Source organism: Adiantum capillus-veneris, chromosome 16, assembly GCF_014529385.1.
Source record: "Adiantum capillus-veneris isolate H3 chromosome 16, ASM1452938v2, whole genome shotgun sequence".
Lineage (NCBI taxonomy): Eukaryota > Viridiplantae > Streptophyta > Polypodiopsida > Polypodiales > Pteridaceae > Adiantum > Adiantum capillus-veneris.
Window position 1 is genome coordinate 108,644,502 of NC_140946.1, and position 15,121 is coordinate 108,659,622.

The window sequence follows — 15,121 nt, forward strand, 5'->3', positions numbered from 1 at the left end:
GCATGGCTCTTGGTTGGATTTGCATTCCATAGCCAAGAGTGTTGGTGTAGCCTCTCAACTTCTCAACAAGCTTAGAGAAGAAGATGGAGCTCTTGCACTTTGCACTCCACACAATGAGAGTATGTGTGTGTGTGTGTGTGTATGTGGAAGAGTATACCCCCTCTCATGCTTGGTCCACCTCTCTCTCTCTCTCTCTCTCTCTCTCTCTCTCTCTCTCTTTTGTATTATTTAATCATATCATTTGGACATGTGTCCTCTTTGAGAGAAATAGATTAATTATTTATTTTATGCATCTAAATTCTCATTGGACCCCTTTAAAGCCTATCCATTAGGATTCAAGCACATCATGAGGGCCACATGGGAAGGATCTTGACATGTGTCTTTTATGCTTCTTAAGATATCATATGTGAATTGAACACTTTAGGCACCTAGTCATTTAAGTATGGAAACTGTTTATGCCTCTTGAGAGTTTATGTTTGGATTGAATACTTCAAGAACCTTAGTCATTTAAGCATGAGAAGCACCTCAAGCTGGGAAAGATTCCCACAAACACTTTAAGCACTTTAGTTAGTAAGCACAACAAGCACCTCATGCTTGGGTAGGATTCCTACCTCAAGGACAACCCTAGCTTGCCTAAGGTCAAAGGACTTTTTAACACTAACTTTTTGGAGGTCTTTAATGAAGCTAATCCTAAGGTCTTTAAGCTCCATTAGGTAGCATTTCTCTTTAATAGACAATCTCTCATTTGGACCCCTTTAACCTTGGCCCTGTGTTGAGACAGATCCGTAAGCACGTCTATATTCTAACCCTTGTTCCCATTTATTCTCCCACCTTAAATGATTAGTTTAATATGAGAAAATCATTTGGTTGGTTAGATATTAGATTTTAGTACATTAGAAAAATAGGCAAAGTGGATACATGGCTGGAATACTTTTAAATGTTAAGGCCTTGTAAAGAAATAAACTTCTTTCTCACATCGCCTGCGAGTAGGGTTTCCACCCACAAGCCTGTACTGGGCATCTGGTGGCTGCAGCGCGGTCTCGTGGGTTGTGACACCCGTTCGGAGAAGTTTCTATGGGCTGGAGACCTCTTCAGGCTTGGAATAGGTGTGGCTGCGGCATTCATTGCATTTGGCAAGGGTAGAAATGTGTCTGTGTGTCAGGGGTGGCCCTGGGAGTGGGGCACCCAGTTGCCCCGGTCCTTCCCAATGGTGGGTGAAAGTGCAGATCTTGGCAATGTTTTTGGATCAAGGCATGGCGGTTGCATGATTTCCTCTACAAACCCTTATCTTTGCGTTCCGATTTTGGGTTGGAAGAATGTGGTTGCGGAGGCTTAAATGTGGTTTGGTGGTTGCGGATGTAGGTTTGGTGGGCGCTATTGCGATGTATTGCTCTGTCGGCTTGGCGGTTGCTGGTCCTCCTTCAGAAGACAAATCGCTTGCTCTGTCTGGGTGTGGACTGTCTATGGTGGAGGCTTTGGATCTTGTCGGTCTTGATCTTGTGCTCTCGGGTGTGCTTGGCGGGTCCTGGCAGGTCTTGTCATGTGGTTTGATTATGACGGGGTGGGCTCCCTTATGTGCCTGGTATGCGAGGTGATGGAGCTTTCTGCTCCCCCCTAATGCGGCTTGGTCTTCTTTTGTTGTGGTTTCTCCTTTTGGTTCAATTGCTTGAGGCATGATGGTCTATTGGTGGCAAAGATTGGCATCATGGTGGCATCCCTTTTTGTCTGGTTCACTTCTCGGGTCTCTCTAGATACTATTTTGTGGGGGTGGCCTCCCCTGTTTTGGCGAGTACTTTGTGGGCCATGTTTGTTTACTATGTTGTTTTTAGAGTTGTCAGCTTGATGCCCTGGCTCGAGAAGAGCAGGGCTGGTGATTATAATTCTTTTTGGACATTATTAATTTATTCTACTCACTTTTGTAAGTTTTGGTAAAAAAAATTCTAAGGCCCTATGAGGGGCACATGTCCAACAATTAGAATTGAACGACCTTCACCATATGGGTACTAAGGCCTTTAGCAGACCAAAAATAAACAACAAAATTTAGGCCCCGTTCAGATAATGGGCCGCTTTAAGGCTTCCTACACACTAACTTTTCTCAACTATGTTGACATGAGGTGCTAGGTGGTGGTAACAACAATTATTGCCTATGTGGGTTGCACCTGCTTCAAAAAGCCATAGGGTCCATAATTCAATCAATGGCCCTGATATGTGGTGCCTTGAGGTCGATGACTATGCAAAATACACATGCTTGATGGAATCATGCTACTAAAGGAAACCATTTTCTTCGAGCGGGGGTGTTGGGGGGGGGGGGGGGGGGGGGGGTGTGCGTCACCAAGGGAATGGTGGACGTAGGAATTGGGTTTAGTTGGTGCATCCAATCAAAACTGTTGACACAAGCCAGGATGCTTCTATCACCGACTTGTTTGAACCGAGGGTTAGAGAAAATATGAAGTAAAATCACTCCTTGGTGCAGCTTGAGAGTGAACCTTAGGAGTGCCTTTTGGCTCGCTAAAACAAAAGAGGAGGGGAGAGTTATATTCCAATGGTGATCACTGTTTAGGGAAAACCTCTAAAGAGTTACAATGCACCTGCTAGGTTTTGGTTTTACCTGTGTAATAACTTTTTGTAGTTTGGAAAATTTGAAAATTTTCCATAGTTTAGTTATGATTTAAGACAAGGTGAAAATTCACTATGGCCTACATAAGGCTATTGACAAGAATTTCCAAATAAAAACCCTATGAGAAAGTGACACTATAATTTTTAAACATGTAGTGTCACAATACAATTTTATGTTTAAAAAGTGTAACAATTAACTATTTACATTACGATATATTCCAAAGGCATAAAAAATAATGTTTGACACAAAACTTAATTCCTCTCTTTAAAAGACAGAGGTACACAAATGTCAACAACCTCTCACAAGGCCTACAAAAATAATCTAAATTATCAATAGGTTGTCCTGTGGCATTAATCGACAAGCTTTTTTCAATGGTCCAGATTTGCACCCAAAAATCTACAAACTTGATAAAATTAGGAGGCTGCCCGTGAGAAGATTGTCAGATACTTCAAGAACTCCATCTTGCAATTGGTCCCCCTGGCTCTCCAAAGTTGTAGATCCATCGCAAACTCCCTATTGGATTGAGACAACCAGGAAGCTGAATAATAAGGGTATGAACTGACTTGAGCACTTCTGGGACAATGTCAACAAGAGTTGGAAAACCATTGACCTTATGGTTGCCCAGTACCAACTAAATAGCTTGGAGGTCTTGCTTGTCCACAAAGTGATGAAAGAGCTTGATAATCTAGTGATGCCGATCTGTGATTCGGAGTTGGACTGGAATGCCTGGAAATGGTCCGGAAGCAGTCTCTTGTGGAAACCCCATACTAAAATCATTTATCAGACAATGATGCAAATGAAGAATTGGTCTAGCCCCCTTAACAAGCTATGGAAAAAGCAATGGCTGGAGGAAAGGTGGGAGCATGTAATGGAGAACATATGGAAGCCAAAGGTTCCGCATTACATGAAGGTTTTCTTATGGAAGGTTATTTGGGGTGCTCTACCGACGGGGATGAAGATTCAGGAGAGAGGGATTGGGTCAGATCAATGCTTGGGGTGCAGGTTAGCTAGTGAAGATCTGGCCCACTTGTTCATGGACTGCCCAGCTATAAAAGGCCTAGCAGGGAAAGTATGCAAGTGGGTCCAGAGAACATGGAAAATTAGTTTTTTCAAGACTGACCTTTGCCTTGGAAGTAATAATTCAGGTAGTCCTGCACTCCTCGTTAGCACTCAGATCGTCAGGTACTTCTTCTTTCATAATGTATGGCAGACAAGGAACCGCCATGTTTTTGAAGGAGGATTTGAGGTGGCAAGCTTCGCAGAAATTATACAAGAAAGCAAAGTGCTAATATGGGCACTCGGGCGCAAGCATCACTCGGAGGATTGGTCTAGGACTACTTGTGCCTTGTTGTCAGCAGATGGAATGCCTAGGATAAGGGCAAATCTTGGCCATCGGTAAAGAAAAGATCTCAAAATGACAAGAGTATGGGCTTTGTGTATCAAGGGTTGTAATTTTGATCCCTGGATGTTGTCATGGCTTAACATGAGTATGACAAAACCTTGTAATTTTTTGGGCTGCTCAATATAATCCACTCACAATTGTGAGTTTTGCTATTAAAAAAAAAGTGGAACAATCAAATAAATTTTTGAGTTCTATCATTTTGAGATTGTGGAAACTTGTAGCCTTTTACATTGAATTGATTATCTCTTAATGAACCTCCCTCTTCACTCTCTCTCTACCTTTTCCCACAAGTTACAACCCGCTTGCCGCGCCTCGTTACTAATTGACATCTCTTTGGGGAGGTGGGATCAATGACCCACATTAGGAGTCACGAGGCAGGTGCAATCCGGATCGTCTGATCGCCGTTTGAACTAGGTGTGAACTAAGAGTGAACTCGAGAGGTATGTGCACCACACCCAATTTGGTGTGAACTCGACGTGAACTAAGTCTATGCTTGGTGTGAACTTGGGAGGGTATGCACACCACACCAAAATTGGTGTGAACTCAATGTGAACTAGGTGCGAACTAGATGTGAACTTGGTCGCGACGCTATGATCTATAAACTTACTACACACGTAGCTTTCAATAAACGCGCGATAACTTAGCGGTTTGAGTCAAATCCAAAGAGGAGAGGGTAGCGGGTTCAAACCCCATAATCGGGAAAGTGGGAATCTTTTGCATTCCCTAGGCATTCCAACGACCAAGTAGTAAGTAGGTACGATTCTGAAAAAAAGGTTAAAAAATAAAGAGGATCTTTGACAGATGAACGGATCTCCCAATCTTTATTGTTGATTATAGCCGAGCACTTTGAGGAGAGGAAAGAACACACTCTCTCTCTCTCTCTCTCTCTCTCTCTCTCTCTCTCTCTTGCAGACGGCGGCCCACCGACGGGCGAGAGCAAGGCCTCTCTTTGTCACTCAATTGAGGTCGCTCATCGTCGGGTGGAGCTGTAGTCTATGTCTGGATAAGTTTTGAAACCATTTCTTTAAATAGAATCATCAAAGATGCTTTTTCTGTTGGAAAGGTTAAAGAGCGAGAGGTCCAAGACCAAGGTGTCTCACTTTTTGAAAGGGAAGCTCAGGGTGGTATTGCTGCTAGTGCATAGAGGTTGGAGATACTGTGTCACTGTCTCTCTCTCAGACACGCGCAGATGACTGGGGGCATTCGCCTGCGCAGGAGGTGCCTTTGTCTAGGGTCCCCTGTCATGGTAAAAATCTAGAATCTAGAGGAAGTAAAAATATTTTCTCTCTCATAGACACTCTCTCTCTCTCTCTCTCTCTCTCTCTCTCTCTAGTCATCAGTTCCCCAAGCAAATATCTGATTCATGTCTCGCTTCGTATTCAACCCACTTACCTCCGGTACATTCTATTGCCCATCTTGGGCTTCATCTCCGTGGGTGTGAGATCCAAGCCTCCCAAAACTGGCTACAGAGCAAGGCTCGAACTCAGCTATTGCAGCTACAGCTACTGCATCATGCTCCGCTTGAAGGTAGCACAATAGAGTAGCCAGCTTGAGAGTTAAGTTTGGTAGTCACTGGCAATTTGAGACAGGTGTGTAAGTGTTGGGGCATGTGGTGGACATGGCTAGATAGGTGCTGAAGCATTGGGGCTTGTGGTGAATACGGCTGGATAGGGTGCCACTTCAGCTATGCTTGACCTTCTCGTGCACTAGAATTTTTGTGCCAAAGGATGCATCCAGTCAGCAGTACATTCACCCACCTTCGTCATCATGGATATCATGGTTCGAGGCAAGGCCACTTGAATTTGTTTCTGTAAATTTGGAAGCTACTCGACGTGCAGAGTCATCAAAATGTCGCAAAGGGTGATCAGGGCCAGCATTCTTCGTCAAATCGTGATTCACCTTTCTTATCATGAGAGTGTTAGAGGGCCCCCACAAGAGAGGGGGTCAATTGCAATAGAGAAAACCTCAATTACCCCCTACAGTCACCAAGGTACTTGACTTACCCCTCCCTCTAAAAAGTGGACACAACCACACCTTGGATTGTTTTCACAATAAAAAATTTTGAGATGGAGAAAGTGTATGTGTGTGTAGAGTTTTTCACTCAAACAAAATGAAGGAAAGACAAGGACGCTCAAAAAGCTGCGAGCCAAATCTTCTCATAAAGATTTAAAATTGGAAAGAAAACACAAGGCTTTAAAGTTGAAGAATAAAAAATTAGTTTATTCATTTTCTTCCATGCTTTAGGTTTGAGGCAGCGATAGTTTTTGACGCCCTTCTGCCCTTCAAATGGCTGTTAACCATGCGTAGGAAGGGCTGAGTCGTGAAGAACCTTGCATTTGAAGGGATCGAATTGAAGTTGCCCTTCAATTGCGAAGGAAGAAAATTGCTATGATCTGACATTAGAAGGGCCGGCCATCCAATTGCCCTTCAAAAATTTATATCAAATTTTACAAGTGCTTTAGACCAAGTTTAGTCATGGGTTGCAGTTCCATGATATTGTGCCTTCAACTTGCAAGTTGGCAGTGAGCAATGAGTCGTGACTCGTGAATTTGCACTTAATTTGAAATTTGGCCATGTGAAACTGAAGGTGTGAACGCATGTACATCGTACATCCCTAAAAAGGAAATGTTACGTAATACGAACTTACAAGTTACGGGCCTTTCAACTTTCAAGTTTCGTTATCTACTCACTGCACTCAGACCTCAGTACTCCATTGCTCACGCTGCGCAGGTTTCATTTCCCTGCCCTCGTTAGAGTCTTGAGCAGCCGAGGCCCGAACTGCTGTAGCCTGACGCCGTCCGAACTCCCCACTCACGCTGCGTCAACCTGCTGCCTCAACCTGTTGCGTTTCCGAGTCTCCGACCTGCTGCGACCTGCAAACCTGGGTGATAGAGAGCTGTTGCGGCCTGCCGCCTTCGTCTCCGACCTGCAGTGGCCTCAACTCACACACCCGGTGCCCACCTGCAGGCTGACTTCGTCTCTTCGCTTGCTTCCCGACCTACGCGCTCGACAGAGACTGTAAGAAATTAGAATTGATAGATTTTTTTTTATTTTTTTTTGGGGGCTTGCCTTTAAAGTGATTATTGGGGTAGACATTAGAGTCTAGACTAGTTAGTAGTAACTACTGGCTTTAGAGTTTAGACAGTAGCTCCTGGGCTTTAGAGTTTAAACTTTAGACAGTTAGTTTGAAGCAGGGTTAGGGAAAAATCATTTTCACAAACATACAAAAAGTCCTCCAAGACAAATCTAAACCCGAAATTTTACAAAACTAGCAATTATTTTTGCAAAATTACACTATTTAACATGTATTTAAAGCGGAATTTTCTCCTTGAAACCCTCCCCTCGGGGCTCAACGGCTACTTTGATTTTGCAACCGGCTCAAGGCTAAGCTGAGACACACTTTTCCCGAACATTGGTTTTAAGGGTGGTGCACAATGCACATTACATATTGCTGCAGCTTGCAGGGATTGCCAACATCATTACTAATTCTTAACTGAAGAAAGTAGAGGCAAACAATATATTTAAAACTATTCGGGTTTTTATATTCTTAACTGAAGAAAATAGGGGCAAACAATATATTTAAAACTATTCGGGTTTTTACATCATAATTTGAAGCATTTGCTGGCGATAAATTTAAATCTTGCTATATTTTGTCGTCTTTTTTCAAGGCAAGTTTCAACTCAAAAGTTGAAATGTACATCCAACGGGTTTGAAGCGTTTTTATGCGTTAAGTCTGAAACTGTTTCAATCTTTTTTTTTCATACTTGCAATTTTCAGTGATAGTGTGGTTTTAACTCATGTATATTAAGTCTCAAGCTAGGTGTGTGACGTCGTAGGTTTCTATCAAAGACTTTAAGATTTCTTTCTTTTCAAGTTTTTTTGAAGCAGCAAAAGTGGTCATTCTGTGTGCATACCAAAATGAAAGAAACTTATGCAGAAGAAATTAGAATAGTCTCAATTTGCCACATGGTCATATGGTTTGACCGGGTGTGTTATCTTGAGCTATCCATTCTTACCAAATGATACTTCGTGCCTCTTTTTCCTATTGTTAATTTCTTTTCTATGCAATTACAAATTCTATAGTCTCAATTTTCCACATGGTCATATGGCTTGACCGGGTGTGTTATCTTGAGCTTTAGTTTCTTACGAAAACATAGATTATGTCTCTTCTTACAATAACAAGGGTAGCAGACACCTTGGGAGTGTGTGTTACACAAACACAATGTCTTTATCTTGTATATAATTATAAATATAGTCTCAATTTGTCACATGGTCATATGGCTTGATCGGGTGTGCCATCTTGAGCTATCAAATTTTGCCTTTAGTTCTTCTATGCAGTGACAAATTCTATAGTCTCAATTTTCCACATGGTCATATGGCTTGATCGGGTGTGTTATCTTGAGCTTTAGTTTCTTACGAAAAGATAGATTATGTCTCTTCTTACAATAACAAGGGTAACATACACCTTGGGAGTGTGTGTTACACATACACAATGTCTTTATTTTGTATATATTTACAAATATAGTCTCAATTTGTCACATGGTCATATGGCTTGATCGGGTGTGCCATCTTGAGCTATCAAATTTTGCCTTTAGTTCTTCTATGTAGTGACAAATTCTATAGTCTCAATTTTCCACATGGTCATATGGCTTGATCGGGTGTGTTATCTTGAGCTTTAGTTTCTTACGAAAAGATAGATTATGTCTCTTCTTACAATAACAAGGGTAACAGACACCTTGGGAGTGTGTGTTACACATACACAATGTCTTTATTTCGTATATAATTACAAATATAGTCTCAATTTGTCACATGGTCATATGGCTTGATCGGGTGTGCCATCTTGAGCTATCGAATTTTGCCTTTAGTTCTTCTATGCAGTGACAAATTCTATAGTCTCAATTTTCCATATGGTCATATGGCTTGATCGGGTGTGTTATCTTGAGCTTTAGTTTCTTACGAAAACATAGATTATGTCTCTTCTTACAATAACAAGGGTAGCAGACACCTTGGGAGTGTGTATTACACATACGCAATGTCTTTATTTCGTATATAATTACAAATATAGTCTCATATGTAGGTTGACTTCTCTTCTCTCTTTCTTTATAGGACATCTATATATAGTCACTATGGCAGAAGGTAAGAAGAAGGCATTTCTTCAATCTCTAAGGTCAACTCTCTGCAAGACGATAAGTGACTTATCAGAGAAGCAAGTGCAGAGTATTGTGCAGAACGAGACGCTTATATCAAAAATGCTTGAAAAAGCAATTGTAAGTGCGGTCTCCAAGGAAACCTTTGTTATAAGTAAAGACAAAGCTCACCAGTCTGCTTATAGCATCATTGGTAATATGGAAAAGTGCGCTTGTGATTTATATGAAGCTCTTTCCGAAGGAATTAAATTGATAAAGCTCAAGGCTTGGGATTTGGCTTGGCGTGCTGAAAGAGAGAAGAGTAAGCGTGCCAAAGATATAGATACACAATTTGTGCTATCTAAAAAGCTACGAAGGGAGCAAGTCAACCATGCGGAAGAGAAGATGGAGTCAAAGATAGATTACCAAGGGCATCCAGCTAGGAACCCTCTGTAGAGATCTGCGAGGAACTCGGAGTGTACCATGACTCTTGGAATACCACATGATGCCATCAACTATTTACAGAATTTGGGTGTCGGCTCCTTTGGTACATGCTTCCAAGTACGAATTGATGGCATTTCGTACTTTCCAAGTGAAAATACTTATGCGGCAAAGCAGTATCGAGGAATGCCAGGACAGAAATTAAAATCCTTCAAGGACGAGGTCAGCTTTGATCTTCGACACAGGGGGATTGTGCGTAGTATTGCACATACTTGCTATGAGCCTTTGATAGCTATTTTTCCATACTTCAATGGAGGAAGTATTGGAAAAATGATGCATAGTCTATCTTTTGAGAAAGGTACCTTCAACAAAATTGTGAAAAAAGAAGAGAAAGATGGTGCAGGTTCAAGTAAAGGCAAGGCAGCTAAGCTGAATCAAGGAGAACTAACTCGAGTCGTGGCTTTTGCAAACAGTCTTCCAAATATTATAGCTGCTTTAATACACACAATGGCCTATACCCATCAAGTAGGTGTTGTTCATTGTGATCTGCATCCTTTCAATATTATGTTGGATTTTACAAGGGATTCAGATCCTCGAGTTGGCATCATTGATTGGGGATTAGCCATGAGACCTGAATCAGAGAGACGTCAATCACTCAATTGTTGTCAAAGCAAAGCCCATAAGCCTAAACCTTGGATTGCTCCAGAGCTATTGAAGGACACACATAATGACCATGTGTATACCAGAGAAGTTGATGTATATGCATTAGCCTGGCTTATTGATCAAATGGTCATCTTCTGTCGAGAGTTTTCTATGGAATACAGAACCGATTGGCTAGCATCTCGTTCAGCAAGTGAAGCATACCATGTTCAGGAGATTATAAGAGCTGGGTATCTTCTACAGGACAAGAGTAGAAAGTCATTTGAAGAATTGTATGTAGACTTAAGCCACATGAAATTGGATGGGACCAAATGTCTACGTCCATTGGTAGAAATGATGCCAGCCTTTTATTGAGTTAAAGTAAAGTTTCCTTGTAATAGGATATTGGCTATCGAACATGTAACTTTCTTTTGGACACCAAATGCTGGCCTTGAAAGATGTATTTCATTTGTTTTCAATTAATGTATCTCAAGTGTTTTTATTTTGTATATTTTAAATATATCTTTTGTAGTCGCAAAGATAGTTTATGCTATGTTTTTGAAATTTATTGGTAGATGGCTCCTCTTGGACGACCTAAGAAAAATAAAAAGCAGAGGACCATTCAAGAAGTCCTTGGCTTGCATGATCCTCAACTCTCTCTTGACAAAGAGGCTGGTGAGGCGGCTACTACAGCTTTCGGTAACACTGAAGCTGAAGGTAGCTCAAGCAAAAAGAAGTATGCTCGACGATGGATAGAAAGCTGGAGGATACCTCATCCTTGGGCTTTTCCAACAGTTGATCATGATGGAAAAGAGAGAGTCAAATGTAGGTGGTGCATCTTTGCACATAAAAAGACTCAATTTAGTGGAGAAGGATCTTCAACCTTGCAAAGGTCTGCATTAGATGAGCATGCGACGTCAGGTCCGCATTCAGATGCGAAGGCAATATGGAATGCTCACACTAAAAAAACCAAAATTCCCATAGAGAAACACATTGAAGTGCTAACAGATGAGGAGAGAGAAAGAATCATCTCAGTCATGCAAACTTTGTGGTTTGTGGTTCGTAGAAATTTGCCTTTTGATGAGTTTTCAAAGCTTTGCAATTTCCAGCGTTTCATGCGGACACCAAATATGCCAATTGCAAGTGAATATTCAGCTTATACGAGCACAAGTGCAGGAAAAGAGTTTGCAAATGCCATCAAACAAGTCTATTGGGAGAGATTAAAAGAGGAAATTGTTGCTAGTCCCTTTTATTCTTTGCAGATTGATGAGAGTACAGCTGTAAGCACTCAACAATACATGATTCTTTATGTTACTTATATGCGGGAAAATGGCAATGGCTGTATATGCACGTCATTTGTGGATTTATTGCATGTCAAAAATGATGAAGCTGAAAGCTTGTATTCTACCTTGATAGCATTTCTGGACAAAATGAAGCTGCCATTGCATAAAATGATAGGCATTGCAACTGATGGTGCCAGTGTTATGATAGGTGCTAATAATGGTGTGGTTTCGAGATTGAAGAAGGTTGTGCCGCATCTTTTGAGTTTTCATTGTGTTGCACATAGAGAGTCTTTAGCTGCAGGTGATGCATTCAAACTATACAAGGAATTCAAATTTGTGGACAAAGTGGCCAGAAAGTTATATGAATGGGCTTCCAGATCCGCAAAGCGACATCTATCATTGGCAGAAGTTGTAAAGGACTTCAATCTTGGTCGCAATGGAAAACTGAAGTTGTTAAAAATGCATGATGTTCGATGGCTCTCAAAAGGGAAAGTTATGATAAGGATAGTGCGCTTAATGCCGGCTTTATTGACTGTCTTGAAGGCAGAAGAAGCGGACTTGTATGTATACCTCACAAACTACAAAATACAGTTTCTTTTACACTTCTTTGCAGATGTCCTTGGAGAGCTCAATGTCTTGAGTTGTAAACTTCAAGAGGATCACATTGATATCTCTGCTATTGGTAACCATTTGAAGGCTTCTATAGAGTCTTTGCAAATGGCTTTTCTAGGGAATGTATTTGGGTGTGAGGCTATGTACACTCAACTTTTTTTGACAAAGGCGATAAATCAACATGGCATCATTGATTACATTGATTCCTCAGGAAATTCACATTCTCATCAACTACATCTTGGCCCTATGTGTGACGAGGATGTTCTTGATCCACATGAAACTTTGCACGGGGTGGTGAATACTCTGGCTTACATGGCAATTATGTACATCAAAGGCCTGGTGGAGTCATTGTCAAATCGTTTTAAGGTTGATTTTGATCTCTTTGAAGCGGCAAAGTACTTTAGCCCAAAGGATTATGATCAAGACTTGCAGAAAATAGATTTCTTTACGATAAGGTGGCTAGATGTATTGTGCAAACAGTTTGGAAAAGGAGCCAACTCTTTCATTAATGAAGAAGAATGCAAAGGAGAACGCAGATCTTTTATCACACGAATTCGTAACTGCTTCAAAGGTAAGAGTATGCATTCAGCTTGGCAAGATTGTTGCAATCATGAAGAATGGGAGGTTTCTTTTCCATGGACCATGAAATTATGGAGAGCTCTGCTTTTACTTCCACTTTCATCAGTTGCCTGTGAAAGAGGCTTCTCAAAAATGAATAAGATAAAAAACAAGTCTCGTAATAGATTGTCTCTTCCATCATTGGGCTTAGCAATGTTTGTTGGACTCAATACTCCGAAGGCTTCATGTCCTCAAGATGTATTGTGGGAAGAATGCTTTGATATGTGGAAATCTATGAGGAAACGAAGGATAGCAAGCTTGGAAACAAATTGATTGTTACTATGGAATTTTATTTGCTTAGATATTCAGCCAAGCGATATGATTTTGTATCGAGGGCTCTTTTGCATTGTATTGGTATTGAAGGACTTCTAATCTTATTTCAAGGCAGTTTTGATTCTCCAATTTTGTACTTTAATGATAACAGTGAATTCATATTCATTATGTCATTGGTTTCATTTTCTCTATTTCTATGTAATTTCAAAAATTTACCAAGTTGTGGTCCGTGGATTGTGGTTTGAGAATACGTTGTTTAAATAATGAATTTTGTCAAAGTTATACTAAAAGGATGGTTAAAATGCATGGAAGAGTGTGAGATAAGTGAAATATTAATGTATGGGAGTATACAATAAGTGAAATATTAGTTTTCTTGGAATTTTGATGAAGAAGGGTGCAAAATTTTCCTTTTGTTCATTAGAAGGGTAAATGTAAAATTTGCCCTTCATTGTAGAAGGGCATAAGCTGCACATGCATGTCATTAGACATTTGGGGTAGCCCTTCAAATCCTATCATTGGTTTGAGGGAAATAAAAGCTACACATAGGAAAGAGAGTGCACGACATGGAGTTGGAAAAACAAGAAGAAGCTCACACTTTACTATGCACTTTTAGAGACTCCCAAAAAGATTCATAAATTCTTACAGAAGTGGGGTGAGCCAACTACACCTCTTTGAGGTGCAGTTGCTCTACCCCCCCACTTCCAAAATAACAATTACCTCATTCTTCACGTGTGACCACCACATGGTGTGGTTAGAATCCTTGATCTAACAAATTACCCCCTCCCGTGTGGGGGGTACCTTAGATGTCATGTTAGATCTCCCTCAATATGGCCACTGGCCAGCATTCTTCGTCAAATCGTGCTACACCTTTCTTATCGTGAGAGTGTTAGATGACAGATGTCATGGAAGAGAGAGAGAGAGAGAGAGAGAGAGAGAGAGAGAGAGAGAGAGAGAGAGAGAGAGAGAGAGAGAGAGAGAGAGAGAGAGAGAGAGAGAGAGAGAGAGAGAGAGCGCCCTACACAAGTGATGCCACTACCTGCATCATTCCTTTCATGTCTTGAGAGAGAGACCAGGACAGACACTGCGTGCATCATTCCTTTCATGTATTGAGAGAGAGACTAGGACAGACACTATAGACATGGCTACAATTTTTCTCCACTTTGTACACTACCACCTGTGTGTGTGTGTGTGTGTGTGTGTGTGTGTGTGTGTGTGAGAGAGAGAGAGAGAGAGAGAGAGAGAGAGAGAGAGAGAGAGAGAGAGAGAGAGCTAGGGCATCAATGGCGACCACAAGTGAAGGGGCAAGTGGATGGAAGATAGGGGGGCCAGCGCGTCGCAAACAAACTAAATGGCAGGAGGAGGTGGATGGCAAATGGCGAGGGAACGGATGGAGGGCGCTACAGCTACCATGGTCTGTTTGTTTCCCTTACAGGGAGCATCCATGTGACCTTGAGTAGCTTGTTATTACACACGGAAAGAGGGCAAAGGCAAGTTGCAAGTTATGGGTGGGGGAAAGTTGCAAGTCTCCCTCTTTGTGTGGAACCTCTCTCTGTCTCTCTCCGCCTTCCCCTCGCAAATGCAGAAGTTGCCTCTTATTGTGTTGTACCTGAGCAGGTTCAGTGGAGCGCGGGTTACTTTATGCACCAAGGAAGACTATGAAACCTTCATGGATCAATTTACCAACATTCAAAAAATCACATTAAGTTTTACAAGGCTCCAATGTTCATTGCAAGGGAGATATATACAAGGGTCATAAGAGTCATTATAACCCACTGCACGCTAAGATGTTTACAATTTACAAAGATAAAATGAAACTATCCAAAATAGAGCCTCTCCCCCTTGCACTTGCTGCCAATAAGCGTTGATAGTCTTACTCCATTTTGAATATGGAATACATAAGCTAGTTAATCGGAGCCTTGCAAATGTGGTACTCTTTTTTATTTACCATGTTTTACATGAGACATGGCAAATGATACATGTGGCCACAAGCTATTCTGTAGTGTCCACTCCAACTATGGAAAAAGTGTTCGCAAATCGGGCAAGGGCCAACTGCATCCTTAGTGTGACCTGGAGGTGGCCACAATGTGTTAGGATGCTCGATCATTGTCAT

At 41.4% G+C, this 15,121-nt stretch overlaps 1 protein-coding gene across 1 annotated transcript; it reads left to right on the forward strand.

Moving 5' to 3' along the window:
* Positions 1-11,178: 11,178 nt before the first annotated feature.
* LOC147439626 (uncharacterized) lies at positions 11,179-13,040 on the forward strand. Its single transcript, XM_086484346.1, has one exon. The coding sequence runs from the start codon at positions 11,263-11,265 to the stop codon at positions 13,009-13,011; it is 1,749 nt and encodes a 582-aa protein (XP_086340472.1). The 5' UTR covers positions 11,179-11,262; the 3' UTR covers positions 13,012-13,040.
* The last annotated feature ends 2,081 nt before the right edge of the window (positions 13,041-15,121 follow it).

Coding starts and splice junctions, on each gene's coding strand:
- LOC147439626 (XM_086484346.1), top strand. CDS start 11,263: ATGCAAACTTTGTGGTTTGTGGTTCGTAGAAATTTGCCTTTTGATGAG.